Genomic DNA, 21,462 nt, shown 5'->3' with positions numbered 1-21,462 from the left:
AGTTGGCAGACATTCGCTCTGTAAGACAAAGCAATAGCATTTTTTTTTTCCCCTACTAACAAAAAGGCAGAGTCCCTACTTTTAACAACCAGGGATTTTAGAAACCACACAGTATTTCCTGGGGTACATGAAATAAAAAAACCATAGAGCTGGGGAGAGCCTAGTCTCCCTATTTACACTGAGTTTCTTGATGAGGCAACCTTTTCACTCATGTAAGTCTCTGCTTTATGATGGCAGTGTCTTGGAGTACAGATAGACAAGTTTAAAAAAAATGTTTTTATTGTTGTTCCAGGATGTAAAAAGGAAGAACATTAGGGACAAAAAAGTGTTTTGTTTTTTGTTTTGTTTTGTTTTTCCCATATGGAACAGGGTTCTGCTGCTTGTTCTTGGTTTAATATTAGTTGTTCATGCTATGCCTCTGAAATGTAGCAAAAGTCCCTGATACATGAGCTATGAGGCTGTCCTCAGGGTTCAGCTATGATAGGGACTCAGCTGGCTTAGGCTTTATTCCACTGCCAATGAAGTCAAATTTATAACAGCCATCTTGACAGTCAAAGCTAGGCCAAGTTAAAATAATTAATTCCAGAGAACTTCAAAGTGCATTAATCAGTTAATAATGGAGCAATCTAAACTTAAATAGTCATGAGAAAAAAAGGAAACCCTGTTAAAAATTTTAGGGGTAAAAAGAATATGGCAGATGAGGGGTATCAATCCAGTTCATGACAATGTAAAGAATGGAAATGACTACTCCAACATATGTCAGAGAAATGGTAACTTTGAAGACTTTTAATTCACAGAGAATATATTCCTGTGGTTACTGGATGTTATCTTCCTTTGTTTTTAGCCAGTACCACAGCTTTCCTCTCAAATGAAAATTTGATGTCAAAAGCTGTTTCACTGACCTCTATTTGGACTAGAAAACACTCTAGTCTTTCTAGTCTTAAACTCCTTAACAATTAAATATAAATGAAGTTGTTGGATTATGATAAAATTATAAAGCATCAATTATGTAGAGGAACATATAAAAATCACCAGTGACATCCTTAGATGAATTCAGTTAAATTAATTCTAATTCTAGGTTAACTTTTTTTTTCCTTTTATTTATTTATTTCTCCCCCTACCCTTCCCCAAAAGAGACAGGGTCTCCCTATATTGCCCAGGCGGGTCTTGAACTCCTGGGCTAAAGGGATCCTCCTGCCTCGGCCTCCCAAAGTGCTAGGATTACAGGTATGAGCCACCATGCCCGGCCCTAGGTTAACTTCTTAAAACAATGAAGGAATCACAGTGTTAACATTGTAAAGTGTAATATTTGCCAGGTAACTGAAACAATCAAACTTCCAAATGAAGTCATTTGTAGGCTGTGAAGAACTTTTCCCTGAATTCAAATTGACAAAACTACTTTGTAGAGATGCAAGAGTCTTGCATCACTTCCAGGAATGATGTATGGATTCATGCTCCAGAAAGGAAAAACAATAGTCAAGTCAGACTAAAATGAGAGGGAGAACACAAGCCAGAATTTTGCTCACATCCCCAGAAGCTGGGCTAAGCTTCCACTTTTAACAAATGCCTCTTACCAAGAGGTTAAATAGGCAGATCTTGTATATTGCAGTTACCAAAGGACTTCCCTGTATATCTGCAGAATCTCTAAGAGAAAAAAAACTACTCCCAAGTGAGACTTTTGACACATATACAGAATTGTTGTTAAAGGAACAAACTAGTGGAATAAGACAAGGCAGATTTCGTTGTTGTGTTAAAATCTCATATTAAGCAAGGTTTTGACTAGTCATTTGCAGACCTGATTTCTGGAAATGTTGAGTAGAAATCACTGGGAGATAAATCTAAATGAGAACATTAATTTACTTACACTCAGATAACTCTCTAAAGAGCGATAGTCCAATTTTACAAGATGTGCAACAGGCAGAGAAGGACAAACATTGCAAATAAGTTCTTGCCCATTCACGGTGCAAGTTCTCAGAAGTTACTCTTGTCCAAATCCTTCTGTTTCTTCTATGGCAAACAACAGCTTTTCCTTCAGTTGCTCATAGCTCTTGTATGGTGGAAGGTCCAGGCGATTAAAACTAAAAGCAAGAATTGTTAGTTTTAGAAAAGGAAATATGCAAAGAATCAAATGAGTAGTGTAGTATAACACTACTATAGAAGCACAAAATTATACTACCGTGCTTCAAAGGATACCATTAAGAAAGTGAAATAACCCAAAAATGGGAAAAAATATTTGTAAATTATATATCTGATAAAGGACTGGTATCCGAAATATATAAAAAACTTAAAACTCAACAATATTTTAAAATGGGCAAAGGATAGAGATTTCTCCAAAGACATACAAATGACCAATAAGCACATGAAAAAAATGCTCAACATCCTTAGGTAAATGCAAATAAAAACCACAATGAGATACCACTTCACACCTATTGGGATGGCTATTATTTAAAACAAACAAAAAAATAAACAACAACAACAACAACAAAAAACAGAAGAAAACAAGAGTTGAAAAGGATATGAGGATGTGGAGAAATTTGAGCCCCTCTACACTACTGGTAAGACTATAATGCAGTGTAGTCACTATGGAGAACAGTATGGTGAGATTCCCCCCCAAAATTAAAAATAGAATTATTACATGATCAAGGAATTCCACCTCTGGGTATATACCCAAAACAATCGAAAGCAGGGCCATGGACAGATATATCTATATTCTACCACAGTATACATATGTTTATAGCAGCATAAACAGCCAAAAGGTGGAAATAATCTAAATGTCCATGGACAGATGAATGTATAAACAAAATGTAGTATATTCAGACTATCAAATATTATTCAGCATTAAAAAGGAGGAAATGCTGACACATGCTACAACATGGATGAAAATTACAGATACTATTCTAAGTGAAATAAGCCAGTCATGAAAGGACAAATAAGATATGATTCTACACTTATAAAGTACTAAAGACAGTCAAAAATCATAGAAACAGTAGTAGAATGATGTTTGCCAGGACCTGGGGAAAGGGAGTCATGGGGAGTCATTGTTTAAAGCAGTGGTCTCCAACCTTTTTGGCACCAGGGAATGGTTTTGCGGAAGACAATTTTTCCATGGATGGGAGTGGGGAGGAGGGTGGTTTCAGGATGAAACTGTTCCACCTCAAGTCATTGATTCTCATAAGGAATGCGCAGTCTAGATCCCTTACATGCACAGTTCACAATAGAGTTATTCCTCCTATAAGAATCTAATGCCTCTGCTGATCTGACAAGTGGTGGAGCTCAGCGCTTAATGCTCACTCACCCTTCGCTTACCTCCTGCTGTGCAGCCAGTTCCTAACAGGCTGGGGACCAGGAGTTGGGGACCCCTGCTTTGATAGGTACCATTTCAATTTTACAAGATTTGAAAAAAGTTTTAGGTCTAGTCCGATGGCCTGTAATCCCAGCACTTTGGGAGGCCAAGGCAGGAGTATTGCTTGAGCTCAGGAGGTTGAGACCAGCCTGAGCAACAAAGTGAGACTCTGTCTCTACAAAAAGTTTAAAAGTTGGCTAGGTGTGGTAGCACATGCCTGTCATCCCAGCTACTTGGGAGGCTAAGGTGGGAGGATAATTTGACCCTGGGAGGTGGAGGTTGCATGAGTGGAGATTAAGCTACTGCACTCCAGCCTGGGTGACAGAGTGAGACATGGCTCAACAAAAGAAACAATTTTTGTAGATAGGTGATGGTGATGACTGCATAATGATATGAATGTGCTTAATGCCACTGAACTGTACACACTTAAAAATGGTGAATTCTATGTTATGTATATTAAACACAACAATTTTAAAAAGGAATGAAATACTGTATATGCTAGACCACAGATGAACCTTGAAAACATGCTAAGTAAAAGAAGCTACACACAAAAGGTTGTATATTTGGCTGGGGGCAGTGGCTTTTATGCCTGTAATCCCAGCACTCTGGGAGGTCAAGGCGGGTGGATGACAAGGTCAGGAGTTCAAGACCAGCCTGGCAAACGTGGTGAAACCCTGTCTCTACTAAAAATACAAAAATTAAGCTATGCGTGGTGGTGCATGCCTATAGTCCCAGCTACTTGGGAGGCTGAGGCAGGAGAATTGCTTGCACCTGGGAGGCAGAGGTTGCAGTGAGCTGAGATCACGCCACTGCACTCCAGCCTGAGTGGCAGAGAGAGACTCTGTCTCCAAAAAAAAAAAAAAAAAGGAAAGTTATATATTTATTGTATGATTCATTTTATATAAAATGCCCAGAATAGGAAAATTCATAGAGACAGAAAGTAGATTAGAGGTTACCAAGGGCTACATAGGGGATAAAAGGGGAGTGACTGCTAATGGGTACATGGATTTTTGGGAGCGTGAAAAAAAATGTTTTGGAGCCTGTAATCCCAACACTTTGGGAGGCTGAGGTGGGTGGATCACCTGAGGTCAGGAGTTTGAGATTGGCCTGACCAACATGGTAAAACCCTGTCTCTACTAAAAATACAAAAATTAGATGGACGTGGTGGCGGGTGGCCCAGCTGCTTGGGAGGCTGAGGTTGCAGTAAGCCGAGATCAATCCACTGAACTCCAGCCTGGTCTACAAAGTGAGACCCCGTCTCAGACAACAACAACAACAACAAAACAAACCACTGAACTGAACTGCATAATTTAAGAAGGTGAGTTTTATAATATGTAAATTATATATCAATAAAATTGTTATTTGAACACTACATGTATATATAAAACATATGTATAAAAACAAAAAGGAATAGACAATAAAACAGTAAAGAGGTCAGATATCCAGTAAGGACCATATGTGACCACTAAAATATATCCCACAAAGCAAGGTTCAAATATTGTTGACATTAGGTTGAATTCCAAAACATTAATATATTTGCTCTGAGATTAGGATTAGATTTAGTTTTCTATATTTTTAGAAATGTAATTAGATTTCAAATGAGAATATTTGTGGTCATGATGTTAGACACAGGTCTCCTAACTTTGACTTCTTTTGCTGCCTTCAGAGAAAAATGAAAATAACTCTAAATCCCACATTAAAAAAAAAATTCAGATGTAAAAAAAGGAATTGATTGCAAATAGTTGTAAGGAATCACATTGGGGTGAACAAAATGCTCTTAAACTGGATTGCTATGATGGCGGTGCTACTCTCTAAATCTACTAAGTATCATTTTTAATTTCTAGCTGGCTTTAAATAGCTACAGATAACTGGACAAAAGCTGTTTTCTCTATCCTTTTTGATTGTACTTACCAGGTATGACTTCTGGGTAGCCAATTTTCTTTCCCAACTTTTTCAATGCAGAATTTCTGTGGTCCATTGCTCCCTAAAACATAATGAAATCATAAACTTTGTTAGTATAGTGGATCTCAAACTGTGTTCCCCAATCCAATGTTCCCCAATCCAATAAGCATCAGCATCATGAGGGAACTTGTTAGAACCATAAATCCACAGGCCCCACACATCAGCTTACTAATTCAGAAACTCTGAGTTGGGTGTAGTGGCTCATGCCTGTAATCCCAGTACTTTGAGAGGCCAAGGCGGGTAGATCACTTGAGGTCAGGAGTTCAAGATCAGTCTGGCCAATGTGGTGAATCCTGATCTCTACTAAAAATACAAAAACTAGCCAAATGTGGTGGCATATGCCTGTAATCCCAGCTACTCAGGAGACTGAGGCAGGAGAATTGCTTGAATCTGCGCAGCAAGGATGCGGTTGAGTCGATTGCGCCACTACACTCTCACCTGGGTGACAGAATGAGACCCTATCTCAAAAAAAAAAACCCTCAAAAAACTCAAAACCAACCAATAAACAAAAAGAAACTCGGGGTGAGGCTCAGCAATATGTGCTTTAACAAGCTCTGGGTGAGTCTGGTAAGTGTAAAAGTTTGACAACTAGTTTGTTAATATAAGCCCCAGAGGAGAAAAATGCAGTTTCATCTAGCATTCTTTAGCCAGAATAACACATTGTTATGATTAATAAAAGCTTACACAAGAACACTGAAAAAGCTTACTTTTAGTAGTTTGAAACACAATAAGGAAACTATAATAAAACTTGATTTAAATACAGAATTGACAAAACTTTGTGAAATGTAAACATCCTAGTGAATTCCATATTATTAATGCTAGAACTTACAGGTCCTGTAGGGCATACCCTTACAAAAACAGATACAAGTATAAACATAAAATTCTTGCCCCTCATTTACCTGCTGCTGGAGATAGCTGTGAATAGTGATCATAAAAACACTGGTTTTCTAAAAGATCATTACTTTTCCCTAGGAAGCATTTATTGTTGGTCTCAATGATTAGTAGTGCTACTAGATATTTTAATTAGAAGGGGGCAGGAACACTAACTGTTCTGCAATATGTGACACTGTCAGACACAAAGAATTTTCTCATGTCCCACCTGACTAAACCGAGTATACTAAATATACCTAATATAAATTGTTAGTGCTTTTGTATTTAATAACACTGAATTATTTTCACAAGTAGTTACGTAAAAAATCCAGTAATACAGGAAACATTATAAAAAAGACGGTTAAAAGTTAAAATTATTCTGTGGTGTTCAACACATAAAATTAACTCACTCTGCATGTTCTCTCTACTCTCTATATATATATTTTGAGACCGAGTCTCACTCTGTCACCCAGGCTGGATGGCAGTGGCACAATTGGCTCAATGCAACCTCCGCCTCCTGGGTTCAAGCAATTCTCATGCCTTAGAGTAGCTGGGATTACAGATGTACACTACCACACCCAGCTAATTTTTTTATTTTTAGTATAGATGGGGTTTTGCCATGCTGGTCAGGCTGGTCTTGAACTCCTGACCTCAAGTGATCCACCCACCTTGGCCTCCCAAAGTGTTGAGATTACAGGCGTGAGCCATCACGCCCGGCCTCTACTCAGTATTTTATAGCAGAGTGCAGTGGGGCAATCTCAGCTCACCACAACCTCCGCCTCCCAGGTTCAAGCGATTCTCCTGCCTCAGCCTCCCGAGTAGCTGGGATTACAGGCATGTGCCACCATGCCCAGCTAAGTTTTGTATTTTTAGTAGAGACAGGGTTTCTCCGTGGTCAGGCTGGTCTTGAACTCCCGACCTCAGGTGATCCACCCGTCTTGGCCTCCCAAAGTGCTGGGATTACAGGCATGAGTCACCGTGCCCAGCCTGAGCAAAGATTTCATAAAGACCTGAAAAGCACAGGCAACAAAACAAAAAATAGACAAATGGGGTTATATGAAACTAAAAAGCTTTGGCATAGCAAAGGAAACAATCAACAGAGCGTAGAGACAATCTGCAGAATGGGAGAAAGTATCCGCAAACTATTCATCCAACAAAGAATATCCAGAATATACAAGAACTCAACAGCAAAAAAGAAGAAAAACAATGCATTAAAACATGGGATACGAGCTAAATAGATCTCTCAAAATAACAATGTTAAATGTAACTAATCACCAGAGAGATGCAAATCAAAACCACAATGAAGGGTCATCACTCGTCAGTTAGAATGACTGTTATAGATTAAAAAATAACAAATGCTGGCAAGGATGTGGAAAAAGAGGAACTCTTATATATTGTTGGAGGGGATGTAAATTCTTCTTCTTATTATTATTATTAACTTTTTGAGACAGAGTACTGCTCCATCACCCAGGCTACAGTGCAACCTCTGCTTCCCAGGTAGCTGGGATTGCAGGCGCGTACCACCACTCTCAGCAAAAAAAAAAAAAAAAAAAAAAAAAAAATTCTTTTTTTTTGGGTATTTTTAGTAGAGACAGGGTTTCACTATGTTGGCCAGGCTGGTCTCAAACTCCTGGCCTTAAGAGGTCTACCCATCTCAGACTCCCAACAACCATATGATCCAGCAATCCCACTATGGGGTATTATCTAAAGAAAAGGAAATCAGTATGTCAAAGAGACATCTGCACTCCCATGTCTACTGCAGCACCATTCACAAGCCAAGATAGGGAATCAACTTACGTGTCCATCATCAGGTAAATGGATAAAGAAAATGTAATGTGGTATATAAACAAACTGGAATACTATTCAGCCATTTAAAAGAGCAAAATTCTGTCATTTATGACAACAAAGATGAACATGGAGGACATTGTAAGTGACATAAGCCAAGCACAAAAAGATAAAGAGTATATGCTCTCACTCATGTGAAAGCTAAAAAAGCCAATCTCATAGAAGTACAAAGTAGAACGGTGATTACTACGGAAGGGTGGCAGGAAGGAGGGGAGAGTCAAAGGTTGGTTAATAGATACACAAGTACAGATCGGCAGGAAGAATAAGTTCTGGTGTTCTACAGCACTATACAATGACTATAATCAACAACAATTTATTGCGTGTGTGTATGTATATATATGTGTGTGTATATATATAAATATATAAATAAATAAATAAATATATAAATATATATATATATATATATATATATATATATTTTTTTTTTTTTTTTTTTGCATTTTTCGTAGAGAAGGGGTTTTACCACGATGGCCAGGCTGGTCTTGAACTCCTGACCTCAGGTGATCCGCCTGCCTTGGCCTCCCAAAGTGCTGGGATTACATGCGTGAGCCACCACGTCCAGGGTATGTATTTTTAAGATAGGGTCTCACTCTGTCACTGAGACTGGAGTACAGTGGCATGACCTTGGCTCACTGCAACCTTCACCTCCAAAGCTCAAGTGATCTTCCCACCTCAACCTCCTGAATAGAAGGGACTATAGGCATGTACCACCATGCTCAGCTAATTTCTAAATTTTCTGTAGAGACAGGGTCTCCCTATATTGCCCAGTCTTGTCTCAAACCCCTGGGCTTGTGTGTTCCTCCTGTCTCACTTCCTCCCGAAGTGCTGGGATTACAGGTGTGAACCACTGTGCCTGGCCTGTATGTTTATAAAGAGTTAGAAAAGTGAGTTTTGAATGTTCGCAACAGAAAGAATTGATAAATGTTTGAGGTGATGGATATGCTAATTACCCCGACTTGATCATTACATATTGTATACATGTATCAAAATAAAAACTGTACCCCTAAATATGTACAATTTTGTCAATTAAGAACAATTTAAGAAGTAAAAAAGAATAAAGATTTGAAACTAAAACAAACAAAATAAACTAGATAGCCTCTAAAATTCTCCAAACTACAATCTCACTGTTTCTGTCTTCTAACAAAAACTTTCCTAGAAGTCACCCTTCTGAGACCTCTCTGCAGCACTGAAGAAGTGCTCTGCATCACTTCTACTTGCTTCTCAGACAGTATGCTATTTCTTTCTTCTTCTCATTCTCTGGTCTCTCCTTTAAATTGGTTTCCAGGCTAATTCCATCTTTTCTTTTCCTTTAAGATGAAGTCTCACTCTGTCGCCAGGCTGGAGTGCAGTGGTGTGATCTCAGTTCACTGCAACCTCTGCCTCCTCCTGGGTTCAAGCGATTCTCCTGCCGCAGCCTCCTGAGTAGCTGGGGCTACAAGTGTGCGTCACCACACCCAGCTAATTTTTGTATTTTTAGTAGAGACGGGGTTTCACCACGTCGCCCCAGCTGTTCTCAAACTCCTGAGCTCAAGCGATCCACCCACCTCGGCCTCCAAAAGTGCTGGGATTACAGGCGTAAGGCTGTGCCTGGCCTAGGCTATTTCCTTCTGTCTTATTCCTACATGCAGATGGTTCTAGGCATTAGCCTTCTACTCCTCTCTGTATTCTATTTCTGCCCGAGACCACACATTCTCACAGCATCAAATGTCACTGCTCTGATGATTCAACTTCTGTTTTCTCTTAACTCTAACTCATATATTGTTACCTCTACAGCTGCTCCCCTGGGGTTTTCTACTTGGTTTTCTGGCAGTTACCTTAAATTCAGCAGGTTCTAAGCTGCTCAGCATCCTCCCCCAACATCTACAACCATGCATACTCTTTATACTTCCTGACTTCTCCATTGTTCCATGTTCTATAACATGACAATTATTGCTGATACCCCTCTCTTACACTTCATTTTCTATTAAGCTCTCTACCTGTTTCTACCTTTGGAACTTTCTCTAGCATCTACCCTCTCTTTTCTATTTCCGTCTCCTGAGATCAGGTTCTCATCATTGCTGCAACGATTTCTTCTTATCTCTAGGCCCTCACCATCTTTTAATCCACCCTGTATCTTCCTATCAAATCTTCCTAAACGCAGCTTGAGCAAGTTTTCCTCTCTTCAAAAAGTTCCACAGCTTCCAATACCCTCACAGTAATAACCAAATTCTTTTGATCTGGTTTAAAGTCTTTTCTAAACTGGTTCCATGCTCTGTATTCAAAATTACCTGCTTAGTTCTCCTAATTTTAACTCCGCTTCACCTGAAGCAGGCTTAGGGATCATAACTTCTCTGTGTATCTTCCTATGGTACTTGGGATAATGTTGGTATTAAGGAAATACTTGAATTTACTTTAATAATTTATTGTTTGGTAACAAAGTAAATATTGCCACAGTCACTCAATATTCATTTTAAGCAGCAGATTGCTGTGTAACAGGCACTTTGCCAGGGGCAAAAAATAAAAAGATGAAGAAGATATGAATCCATATCTCAAAGAACTCCCTGTCTCCCAGGGAAGAGTGGTTTTAAACACAATACAGAAACTACAATCCACTATTGTATTATACAATGATCTTCTCACATTGTTAAATAATACAACCAATAATGATTGACTCATAAGAGACACATGTTTGGCAAATCACTAAATGAACAGATTTACATACAGAAGACTGCTGTCCTAATGAGTTAGTTGTGGGTTCTAGCTTGAGGGTTAAAAATTTCTACAGAGGTAAGGACTAAAACTTATTTTAAAGGTTATACAAATCCACGCTAACTGGGAATAGTTAAGAAAATGGTTATCCTTGTCTTTGTTGCTTCTGATACGCTGTATACACATTCACGTAAAGCAGCATGATAAACAGTTTTCTGTATAGGAAAAGTGATCCTGTATACATACCCATGAGATCAGCAAATCCTCCTAGTGGCAATCGGCAGGTTCCAGTAACAAACTGTAGAAGTCTCATTCTCTTCTCATTATCAATTTCTTTAACAAACTGTTAAAAGTATATTTAAAGAGATATATATGTCATATGTTACATTCGGCACACTAAATAAGAAAGAAAAATAATGATTTCAGATCTTTTACTCTTTTTAGAGGTGAGGTCTTGTTCTGTGGCCCAGGCTGGGGTGCAGTGGTACAATCATAGCTCATTGCAGCCTCTAACTCCTGGGCAGCAGGCAATCCTCCCGCCTCAGTCTCCAGAGTAGTTGGGACTATAGGAGCAAGCCACTGTATCTAGCTCATTTCAAATCTTAAAGGAACCCCTGGTGTCCACTGCATTAGATAATTACTTAACCCAACACTATGGATGGAGGGCCATTTCCATGTTTATCAAAGCCCCAGCAACCTTTCCTTATATAACTCTTAGGACAATATACTTAAAGGGATATATAAAAAGTAAGATGGACTGAGACCAAGAGCTCCTTACTCATGAAGTTTTAAGATTAGCTCTTCTAGGGCAGCCCTTCCTGTGACTCCCCATCCCACCACCACCCCCCAGCCCCAGATCTGCCTGTCCTATAGGATATTCATGTGGCTACACAGGATAGAGACCTTGAGTCAGTATAGACTTTTTGGTTTAATAAACAACTTTAATGAAATTCACAGAATTCTGAAGCAGGATATATCCCAATAACCTCCTCTTCTCAATGTTCTTTAGGTTTTGGTACAGCTACACATAGCTAGAATCATGTGGTTTTTATTTCATACAATTCTGACTCAAAACAAAAGGTTTCTAGATAATGTTTCTAGCCTGTAGTATAACTGTTTTGCCTCAACCAAAAACTTTTTTGTAAGGAATAATTTTTATCCTATTGTACTATTATCAATTATCCTACAATTGTAACCTTACTTGTTATAGAAGCTCAGTTTATCTTTAAGTTTCTCATATGAATTTCTTTACATGTATAGCAGATTTTTAAATTTAATTTTTTAAATTGTTGTAAAATATACATGACATAAATTCTTGATTTTAACCATTTTGAGTATAATTTAATAACATTAAGTACATTCACGCTGTTGTGCAACCATCAACACTATTTCCAACTTTTTCATCATCCCAAGTAAAAACTATGTATACATTAAACACAACTTCCCATTTTTGCTCCCTGCAGCTTCTGGTAACCCATATTCTACTTTCTGCCTCTATGAATTTGCCCATTCTAGTAACCTCATGTAAGTGGAATTATACAATATTTGTCCATTTGTGTCTGGCTTACTTCGCTTATCTGTAGCACATACCAAAAATCTCATTATTTTTTAGCACTGAATAATATTCAACTCAAGATATTTTTGACTTATGATGGATGTACAGGATAAAACTCCTTTACAAGTCCAGGAGCATCTGTATATGTATATACCACATTTTGTGTGGGTAAATGGATGATGAATACTGGTATACAAGTATCTGTTTGAGTCTCTGCTTTCAATTTTTTGGGCTGTATACCAAGGGTTGGAATTCCTGGATCTTATGTTAATTCTATGTTTAACTTTTTGAGGAACCACCAAACTATTTCCACAGTGGTGTGGTATTTCACACTATCACCAGCAATGCACCCTTGGCAATGGTTGTTTTCTCCACTTTAAAAATAATACTAAGTATGATGTGATATCTCATTGTGTTGTTTTCATTTTTGTTTTTGAGATGGAGTCTCGCTCTGTCGCCTAGGCTGGAGAGCAGTAGTGTGATCTTGGCTCACTGCAACCTCTGCCTCCTGGGTTCAAGTGATTCTCCTGCCTCGGCCTCTCAAGTAGCTGAGATTACAGGCATGCGCCACCACGCCTGGCTAATTTCGTCATGTTAGCCAGGATGGTCTTGATCTCCTGACCTCGTGATCCACCCGCCTCGGCCTCCCAAAGTGCTGGGATTACAGGTGTGAGCCACAGCACCCAGCCTCATTGTGGTTTTGATTTGCATTTCTCTAATGATTAATGATGTTGAACATCATTTACTATGCTTACGGCAGACATTTTTAGAGAGGTACCATTATGATCCTAAATCATGGCTCTTAAATTTTGCCTTCTGAACATTATATAATTAATGAAGTATAAATGATATAAAAAAAAAACAAAAAACAAAAACATATTACAGGCAGTCCTATAAAACCCCAAAACCATTTAAATAAAATGTAGGTAAATTTTATCATCTGGAATTGTCTTACACTCTACTCTGGACAAAGATGCAAGGTATGTGTGGCTTACTTGGCAATAGTCTTAAAAGGATGCTGTTATAATCTGTATTCATTTATTATAATGCATATGATGGACTAAGGGGTCTATATACACTGGTACATTTTGAGCTGTGACTCATTTCCATATGTGGTAAGCAAATTCTAAAAAATTATGCTGTGTCAACTAATAGAAATAAATTTAAAAACAAACCTGCCAAAACCACATGATTTGTTTGCTGGTCCTCGTATAATGACGGTAGATGGCATGTCTTTGCCAGTCATTCAAATCAATCTCTTGCATTCCACATAAAAGGACCTTTAGGGATGAAAAAGACAAATTGTTTCCTTAGGTCACTGTACAAAAACAGCTGGACATAAACAAGGAAAGACGAAGATTAAGCAAAGTTTTAGAAAAACAATCAGTAGGCTTTGACTTATCAACTATACATCAAGAATTATATCTACATTGCTCATGAAGGCAAGGTCCCAAGCACGGTGTCATATATATACATATTCAGGGAAGTAAGTCACTCAATTGTAGAGAAGCTCTAATATTTGTACTTTTGCGGGGGTAATACTATTGTTTTATCTTTGGATAAATTATTATTTTCTTTAACCACTGGGGATGTTTCAAAACATTTTGTGCCAGTATAAAAAGTATTACAGTAACAGGAAAGATGGGAAAGTGAGTTAAAAGCAGACAACCGAAGGCATTATTTACCAGCATGGTACAGGGGAATGAAGGAAAACTCATTACCTCTAATTCCTTTGCATCAAAGTATTGCACATATTGCTGGGGAAGAATTTCATTAAAGCCCTCAAAGAAAGCTTGTGTCTGTTCTTCAACACCTCGAGACAACCTCCATTCAGCTACCATTCTGGCAAACAAATATAAAAAAACCTATCAGGAAGTTTAGATCTTATCTTTAAATTCTGAGTATAAAAATAAATTTTAAAAAATTACAAAAAACTTAAAATATATTCAAAAGTAGAATATAATGAACCCCCTGTACACATGTCCAAGATTCATCACAATGCCCATCTATTTCATTTATGTCCCTATTCATACCCTAGATATCACATAATTTCATTTCTTTTATTTATTTGAGATGAGGTCTCACTCTGTCACCTGAGATGAAGCACAGTGGCACAATCTTGGCTCACTGCAGTCTTGACCTCCTGGGCTCAAGCAATCCTCTTACCTCGGCCTCCTGAGTAGCTGGGAATATAGGTGTGCAACACCACGCCTGGCTAACTTTTGGTTTCGTGTGTACAGGGTCTCTCTGTGTTGCCAAGGTTGGTTTTAAACACCTGGCCTCATGTGATCTTCCTGCCTCGGCCACCCAAACTGCTAGGATTACAAGCATGTGCCACCATGGCCAAGCCATATAATTTATTTTCTTTTATTTTGTTTTTGTTTTTTTGAGACAGGGTCGCATTCTGTCGCCCAGGCCGGAGTGCAACGATACAATCTGGGCTCACTGCAGCCTCCACCTTCCAGGTTCAATCGGTTCCAGGTATCAGCCTCCCGAGTAGCTGGCATTACAAAGGCGTGCACCACCACGCCCAACTAATTTTTGTATTTTTTTTTTTTTTTTTTGAGACGGAGTCTCTCGCTGTTGCCCAGGCTGGAGTGCAGTGGCGCGATCTCGGCTCACTGCAAGCTCCGCCTCCCGGGTTCCCGCCATTCTCCTGCCTCAGCCTCCTGAGTAGCTGGGACTACAGGCGCCCGCCACCGCGCCCGGCTAATTTTTTGTATTTTTAGTAGAGACGGGGTTTCACTGTGGTCTCGATCTCCTGACCTTGTGATCCGCCCGCCTCGGCCTCCCAAAGTGCTGGGAAATTTTTGTATTTTTAGTAGAGATGGGGGTTTCATCATGTTGGCCAGGCTGGTCTTGAACTCCTGACCTCAAGTGATCCGCCTGCCTTCTCCCAAAGTGCTGGGATTACAGGCGTGAACCACCATGTCCGGCCCAAACAATTTCATTTTGAACAGATACTTCAGTATATGTCTCTACAACATGAGGATTATTTTTTAAAACATAAAGCATAAAAACATGACCGCATCATTATTTATAAACCTAGAATTCTAAATCTAGTGACAATATCCTTCAAAAAATGAAAGTGAAATAAAGATGTTTTCATATAAAAGCTGGAAAAATGTAATGCCAGGAGATGCACATGAAGTGAAATGGTAAATAAAGGTTTTTTTTTTTTTTAAAGCCAAAGGGAAATGATCTTATATTTAAAAAAAAAAAAAAAAAAAAAAAGAATCTGAGGAAAGAAATAAGGAGAACCAGAAATAGTAATGTGAGTAAATATAAGAATATTTTTGAAAATGGTTAAAAATTAAAGCAAGAGTAACAGTAACAAAGTATTATATTTGTAACATGTAGAAATAATATATGACAACAACAGCACCAACAGCTGGAGTGAGGTAAATGGAATTATATTATTATGAGCTTCTTTTCTTTTTCTTGAGAGGAAGTCTCACTCCTGTCCCCTAGGCTGGAGTGCAATGGCACAATCTCAGCTTACTGCAACCTCCGCCTCCTGGGTTCAAGTGATTATCCTGCCTCAGCCTCCCAAGTAGCTGGGATTACAGGTGCCTACTACCACGCCAGGCTAATTTTTGTATATATATATACACACATATATATATATATACACACACACACATATATATATATATACACACACACACATATATATATATATATATATATATTTTTTTTTTTTTTTTTTTTTTTGAGACAGAGTCTTGCTCTGTCGCCCAGGCTGGAGTGCCGTGGCTGGATCTCAGCTCACTGCTAGCTCCGCCTCCCGGGTTTACGTCATTCTCCTGCCTCAGCCTCCCGAGTAGCTGGGACTACAGGTGCCCGCCACCTCGCCCGGCTAGTTTTTTGTATTTTTTTTCTTTTTAGTGGAGACGGGGTTCCACCATGTTGGCCAGGCTGGTCTTGAACTCCTGACCTCAGGCAATCCACCAGCCTTAGCCTCCCAAAGTTCTGAAATTACAGGAGTGAGCCACGGCACTTGGCCTATGAGCTTCTTATATTGTACAAGAAGTAGTGTTTGGGTCAACAGGGATGTTACAGATGCATATTACCATAATCATTACAGTCACCACTAAAATTAAACAAAGAGGTATAGCTAAAAACCCAACAGAAGAGCTAAAAAAGAAAGTAAAAATTGCTTTATTAATTCAAAGAAAGCAAGAAAGAACAAAGTTGGGAAAAACAAGAAACAAATAGCAAGGTGAGACAAATAGCAAAACAAATAGCAATGGTTAGAAAAAAGTCCAACCAAATCAGTAATAAAATTAACATAAATGTACTGAACACTCCAATTATAGAGATTATCAGGATAAAAATAATAAGACTTAAGAAATACTTCTAAATACAATGAGAGTGGCTGGGAGTGTGATTACATCTGTAATCCCAGCACTGTGGGAGGCTGAGGCAGGATCCCTTGGGCGCAGGAGTTCAAGACCACCCTGGGCAACATGGTGAAACCCCATCTCGCCATGTGGGTGTGGTGGCACATGCCTGCAGTCCCAACTGCTTGAGGGTTGAGGCAAGAGGATTGCTTGAACTTCCAGAAGTGGAGACTGCAGTGAGCCAAGATTTCGCCACTGCACTCCAGCCTGGGTGACAAAATGAGACCCTGTCTCAAAAAAATAATAAAAATAAAACATAATAAATAAATAAATACAAATAAAATAAAGTAGTGAAAAAACACAACATTCCAAAATTTGTGGCTGGGCACAGCGGCTCACGCCTATAATCCAGGCACTCTGGGAGGCTGAGGCAGGCGGATCACCTGAGGTCAAGAGCTCAAGACCAGCCTGGCCAACATGGCGAAACCTTGTCTCTATTAAAAATACAAAAATTAGCCAGGTGCGGTGGCAGGTGCCTGTAATCACAGCTGCTCGGGAGGCTGAGGCAGGAGAATCGCTTGAACCCAGGAGATGGAAGTTAAAGTAAGCCAAGATTGTACCTCTGCACTCCAGCCTGGATGACAAAGCAAGACTCCGTCGCAGGGAAAACAACAACAACAACAACAACAAAAAATTTGTGGGCTGGATGAGGTGGCTCATGCCTATAATTCCAGCACTTTGGGAGACAAAGGTGGGAGGATCGTTTGAATCCAGGAGTTTGAGACCAGCCTGGGCAACATATTGAGACCCATCTCCTACAATAAATAAATAAGTTAGCCAGGCATGGCAGCACATGCCTGTGGTTCCAGCTACTTGGGAGGCTGAGGTAGGAGGATATCTGGAGCTCAGGAGGTTGAGGCTACAGTGAGCCATGACTCTACCACTACACTCCAACCTGGGCAACAGAGTGAGACTCCATCTCAAAAAATAATAATAATAAATAAATTGTGAGGATAGATAAAGAAATACTTAGTTGGAAATCTGCAGCTTTAAGTCCTTATATTAGAAAACAGAATGTGGGAGGACAGCTTGAGGCAAGGAGTATGAGACCAGCCTGTGCAAAATAGCAAGACCACATCTCTACAAAAATAAAAACAACCAAAAAATTTGCTGGGCACAGTGGCTTATGCCTACAGTTCCAGCTACTCAGGAGGAAAAGGTAAGATGATGGAGGGAGAGGGAGGGAAAAAGGGAAGAAGGGAAACAGAAAAGTTTCTAAAATCAATGATCTGAAATATTTAAGAACTCCTACAATCACAAATAAAAAGACAACCCAATTTTAGAATGCATAAAAGATTTGGATATACACATCAGAAAAGAAGAGCTACAAATGATGAATATGCACAGAAAAACATACTCAACGCTATTAGTCAAGGAAAAAATGGAAATTAAAACCACGAAATACTACTGACAATGATGAATTGGCAAGAACGTGAGGCAACTTTCAAATATTGCTAGCAGGACTGTAAAATGGCAAAAACACTTTGGGAAACTTCGGCAGTTTCTAATAAAGTCAAACACCTTCCCAGCGATTTCACTCCTAGGTATTTACTAAAGAAAAATATGTCCACAAAAAGACACCACAAGAATGTTTATAGCAGCTTTACTCATAATAGCCCCAGACTGGGAAACAACCAAAACATTTATCACTAACAGAATGGATAAACAAATTTTGAGATATAAACGGCATGGAATATTTCTCAGCAATAAAAAGGAATAAAATACTGATATAAACAATATGGCTGAATCTCACAAACACCAAATAAAAGAAAAAATCAGACACTAAAAGCTAGATATAAGACTACATACTCTATGATTCCATTTTAGGAAAGTTAAGATCAGAAACAGTTATAGAAATAGAACTAAACAGAAATGGTTACCTACCTCTGGGGCTGGGAGAAGGGAGGTGTATATTGGCCCCTTATGGGGTCCAGAATAGAAAAAAAAAGTTCCACAATTTGGGTCATGTTTACATGGACATGGTGCTATATGGAATAGTGTTTACAGAATTGGTAATTAAATGAGTGATCTAGCACAACTTCTATCCATAAAATGCTCACATTTGGGCTGATATATATATTTGTCAAAATTCAACATGTACACTTAAGATCAGTGCATTTTACTCTAAGGAAATTATACTTCTTAAAAAATACTAAAAACCCCCCAAACTCTGAAATTTTAAGCAAGCCATTATTGAAGCAGATACTAAAAATCTTTTTAGCTGCCCATTATCTTAAAATGTTATATTACCAGCAACAAAACTATTGAGGAACATAGTACATCCTTGGTTACTTGGAATCTTGAATCATTACCTCTCTGGAATGCTATATATGTCATAAAAAAATCTAGACATATCGTAACAAAAAAACTGGAGAACTGACAAAAACAAACTGACTACATTTTAAAAGGATATTTCAAAATAAACTTTTAAAAAGATAGATTGTTTTCCAACAAATAATGACTGTTCACTGTGTTAAACAGTGTACTTTCAATCATGGAGGGAAAACCCAGGCAAGAAATGCAGAACCTGGAACTTAAGAAGTAGATAAGCAAAATTTAACCCTGACTGGAAAGAATTGCTATTGAGAAGGTACGAATGAACTATTAGCTCTTGAGACTAGAAATATGAACCAATGGAAATAATTAGAAAGAATATACTATAAAACTTCATTTTAATTATAATTTTACCCAACCTTATGATATGGTTTGGCTCTGTGTCCCCACCCAAATCTCATCTTATAGCTCCCATAATTCCCATGTGTTATGGGAGAGAACCAGTGGGAGATAACTGAATCATGGGGACAGGTCTTTCCCATGTTGTTCTCATTATAGTGAATAAGTCTCACAAGATCTAATGGTTTTAAAACGAGAGTTTCCCAGGACAAGCTCTCTTTGCCTGCTGCCATTCATGTAAGATATGACTTGCTCCTTCTTGCCTTCCACCGATTATGAGGCCTCCCCAGCCATGTGAAACTGTAAGTCCATTAAAACTCTTTCTTTTGTAAATGGTCCACTCTCGGGTACATCTTATCAGCAGCGTGATAACAGTAAATTGTTACCAGGAGCAGGGTGCTGCTGAAGATACCTGAAAACGTGGATGCAACTTTAGTACAGTCCCAGCTACTCAGGAGGGTAGCAGGCAGAGGTGGAACAGTTTGGATGGCTCAGAAGAAGACAGGAAAACGTGGGAAAGTTTGGAACTTCCTACAGACTTGTTGAATAGCTTTGACCAAAATGCTGACGGCAATATGGACAAAAAAGTTCAGGCTGAGGTGTTCTCAGATGAAAATGAGAAACTTTTTGGGAAACAGAGCAAAGGTGACTCTCGGTATGTTTTAGCAAAGAGACTGGCAGCATTTTGCCCCTGTGCTAGAGGCTGGTGGAACTTTGTACTTGAGAGAGATGATTTAGGGTATCTGGTGGAATAAAGTTCTACGCAGCAAAGCATTCAATAGGAGACTTGGTGCTGTTAAAGGCATTCAGTTTTGTAAGGGAAGCAGGGCATAAAAGTTTGGAAAATTTGCAGCCTGACAACGCAATAGAAAAGAAAATCTCATTTTCTGAGGAGAAATTCAAGCTGGCTGCAGAAATTTGCGTAAGTAATGAGGACCCGAATGTTAATCCCCAAAACACTGGGGAAAATGTCTACAGGGCACGTCAGAGGTCGTCATGGCAGCTCCTCCTATCACAAGCCTGTAGGCCTAGGAGGAAAAAATGGTTTTGTGGGCCGGGCCCAGGGTCCCCATGCTGTGTGCCCTCTGGGGACTTGGTGCCGTTTCCAAGCCGCTCCAGTGTGACTAAAAGGGACCAAGGTACAGCCCAGGCTGTTGCTTCAGAGGATGGAAGCCCCAAGACTTGGCAGCTTCCACATGGTGTTGAGCCTGGGGGTGCACAGAAGGCAAAAATTGAGGTTTGGGAACCTCCATCTAGATTTCAGAAGGCATATGGAAACGCCTAGATGGCCAAGCAAAATTCTGCTGCAGGGGCAGAGCACTCACAGAGAACCTCTGCTAGGACAGTGCGAAGGGGAAATGTGAAGTTGGAGGCCCATACAGAGTCCCTACTGGGGCACTGCCAAGTGGAGCTGTGAGAAGGGGGCAACCGTCCTCCAGACCCCAGAATGGTATATCCACCAACAGCTTGCATCATGAGACTGGAAAAACCACAGACACTCAACGCCAGCCCATGAAAGCAGCTGGTGGGAGGCTATACCCTGCAAAGCCACAAGGGCAATGTTGCCAATGCCATGGGAGGCTACCTCTTACATCAGGGTGACGTGCATGTAAGACATGGAGTCAAAAGAGATCATTTTGGAGCTTGAAGATTTGACTGCCCTGCTGGATTTCAAATCTGCATGAGGCCTGTACATAGGATATTACATGCAGCTCCTTTGTTTTGGCCAATTTCTCCCATTTGGAATGGCTGTATTTACCCAATGCCTGTTATCCCCCAGTATATGTAAGAAGTAACAAAGTTGCTTTTAATTTTACAGGCTCATAGGTGGAAGGGACTTCCTTGTCCCAGATGAGACTTTGGACTGTGGACTTTTGAGTTAATGCTGAAATGAGTTAAGACTTCGGGGGACTGTTGAGAAGGCATGATTAGTTTTGAAATGTGAACACATGAGATCTGGGAGGCGCCAGGGGCAGAATGATATGGTTTGGCTCTGTGTCCTCACCCAAATCTCATCTCGTAGCTCCCATAATTCCCACGTGTTGTGAGAAAGAATCAGTGGGAGATAACTGAATCATGGGGGTGGGTCTTTCCCATGCTGTTTGCATGACAGTGAATATGTC

At 39.4% G+C, this 21,462-nt stretch overlaps 1 protein-coding gene across 20 annotated transcripts in view; it reads right to left on the bottom strand.

The window, feature by feature from the left end:
• Nucleotides 1–1,084: 1,084 nt before the first annotated feature.
• Nucleotides 1,085–21,462, bottom strand: part of ITCH (itchy E3 ubiquitin protein ligase) — a 135,237-nt gene continuing 114,859 nt past the window's right edge. For 16 of the 20 annotated variants that reach the window (XM_077951499.1, XM_077951501.1, XM_077951507.1 and 13 more), the window contains 5 exons: nt 13,985–14,105; nt 13,439–13,543; nt 10,955–11,051; nt 5,255–5,327; nt 1,085–2,078 (listed from right to left, as the gene is read on the bottom strand). In XM_077951499.1, coding sequence (XP_077807625.1) covers nt 1,979–2,078; nt 5,255–5,327; nt 10,955–11,051; nt 13,439–13,543; nt 13,985–14,105 — 496 coding nt within the window. In that variant the 3' untranslated portion in view covers nt 1,085–1,978. Of the gene's footprint in view, nt 2,079–5,254; nt 5,328–10,950; nt 11,052–13,438; nt 13,544–13,984; nt 14,106–21,462 lie in introns of all 20 variants that reach the window. The other 4 variants (XM_077951502.1, XM_077951500.1, XM_077951503.1 and 1 more) reach the window with 1 other exon arrangement.

The sequence above is a fragment of the Macaca mulatta genome, chromosome 10, assembly GCF_049350105.2.
Source record: "Macaca mulatta isolate MMU2019108-1 chromosome 10, T2T-MMU8v2.0, whole genome shotgun sequence".
NCBI lineage: Eukaryota > Metazoa > Chordata > Mammalia > Primates > Cercopithecidae > Macaca > Macaca mulatta.
Note: the sequence above shows the minus strand (reverse complement) of the source record. Positions and strands in the feature narration are given on the sequence as shown.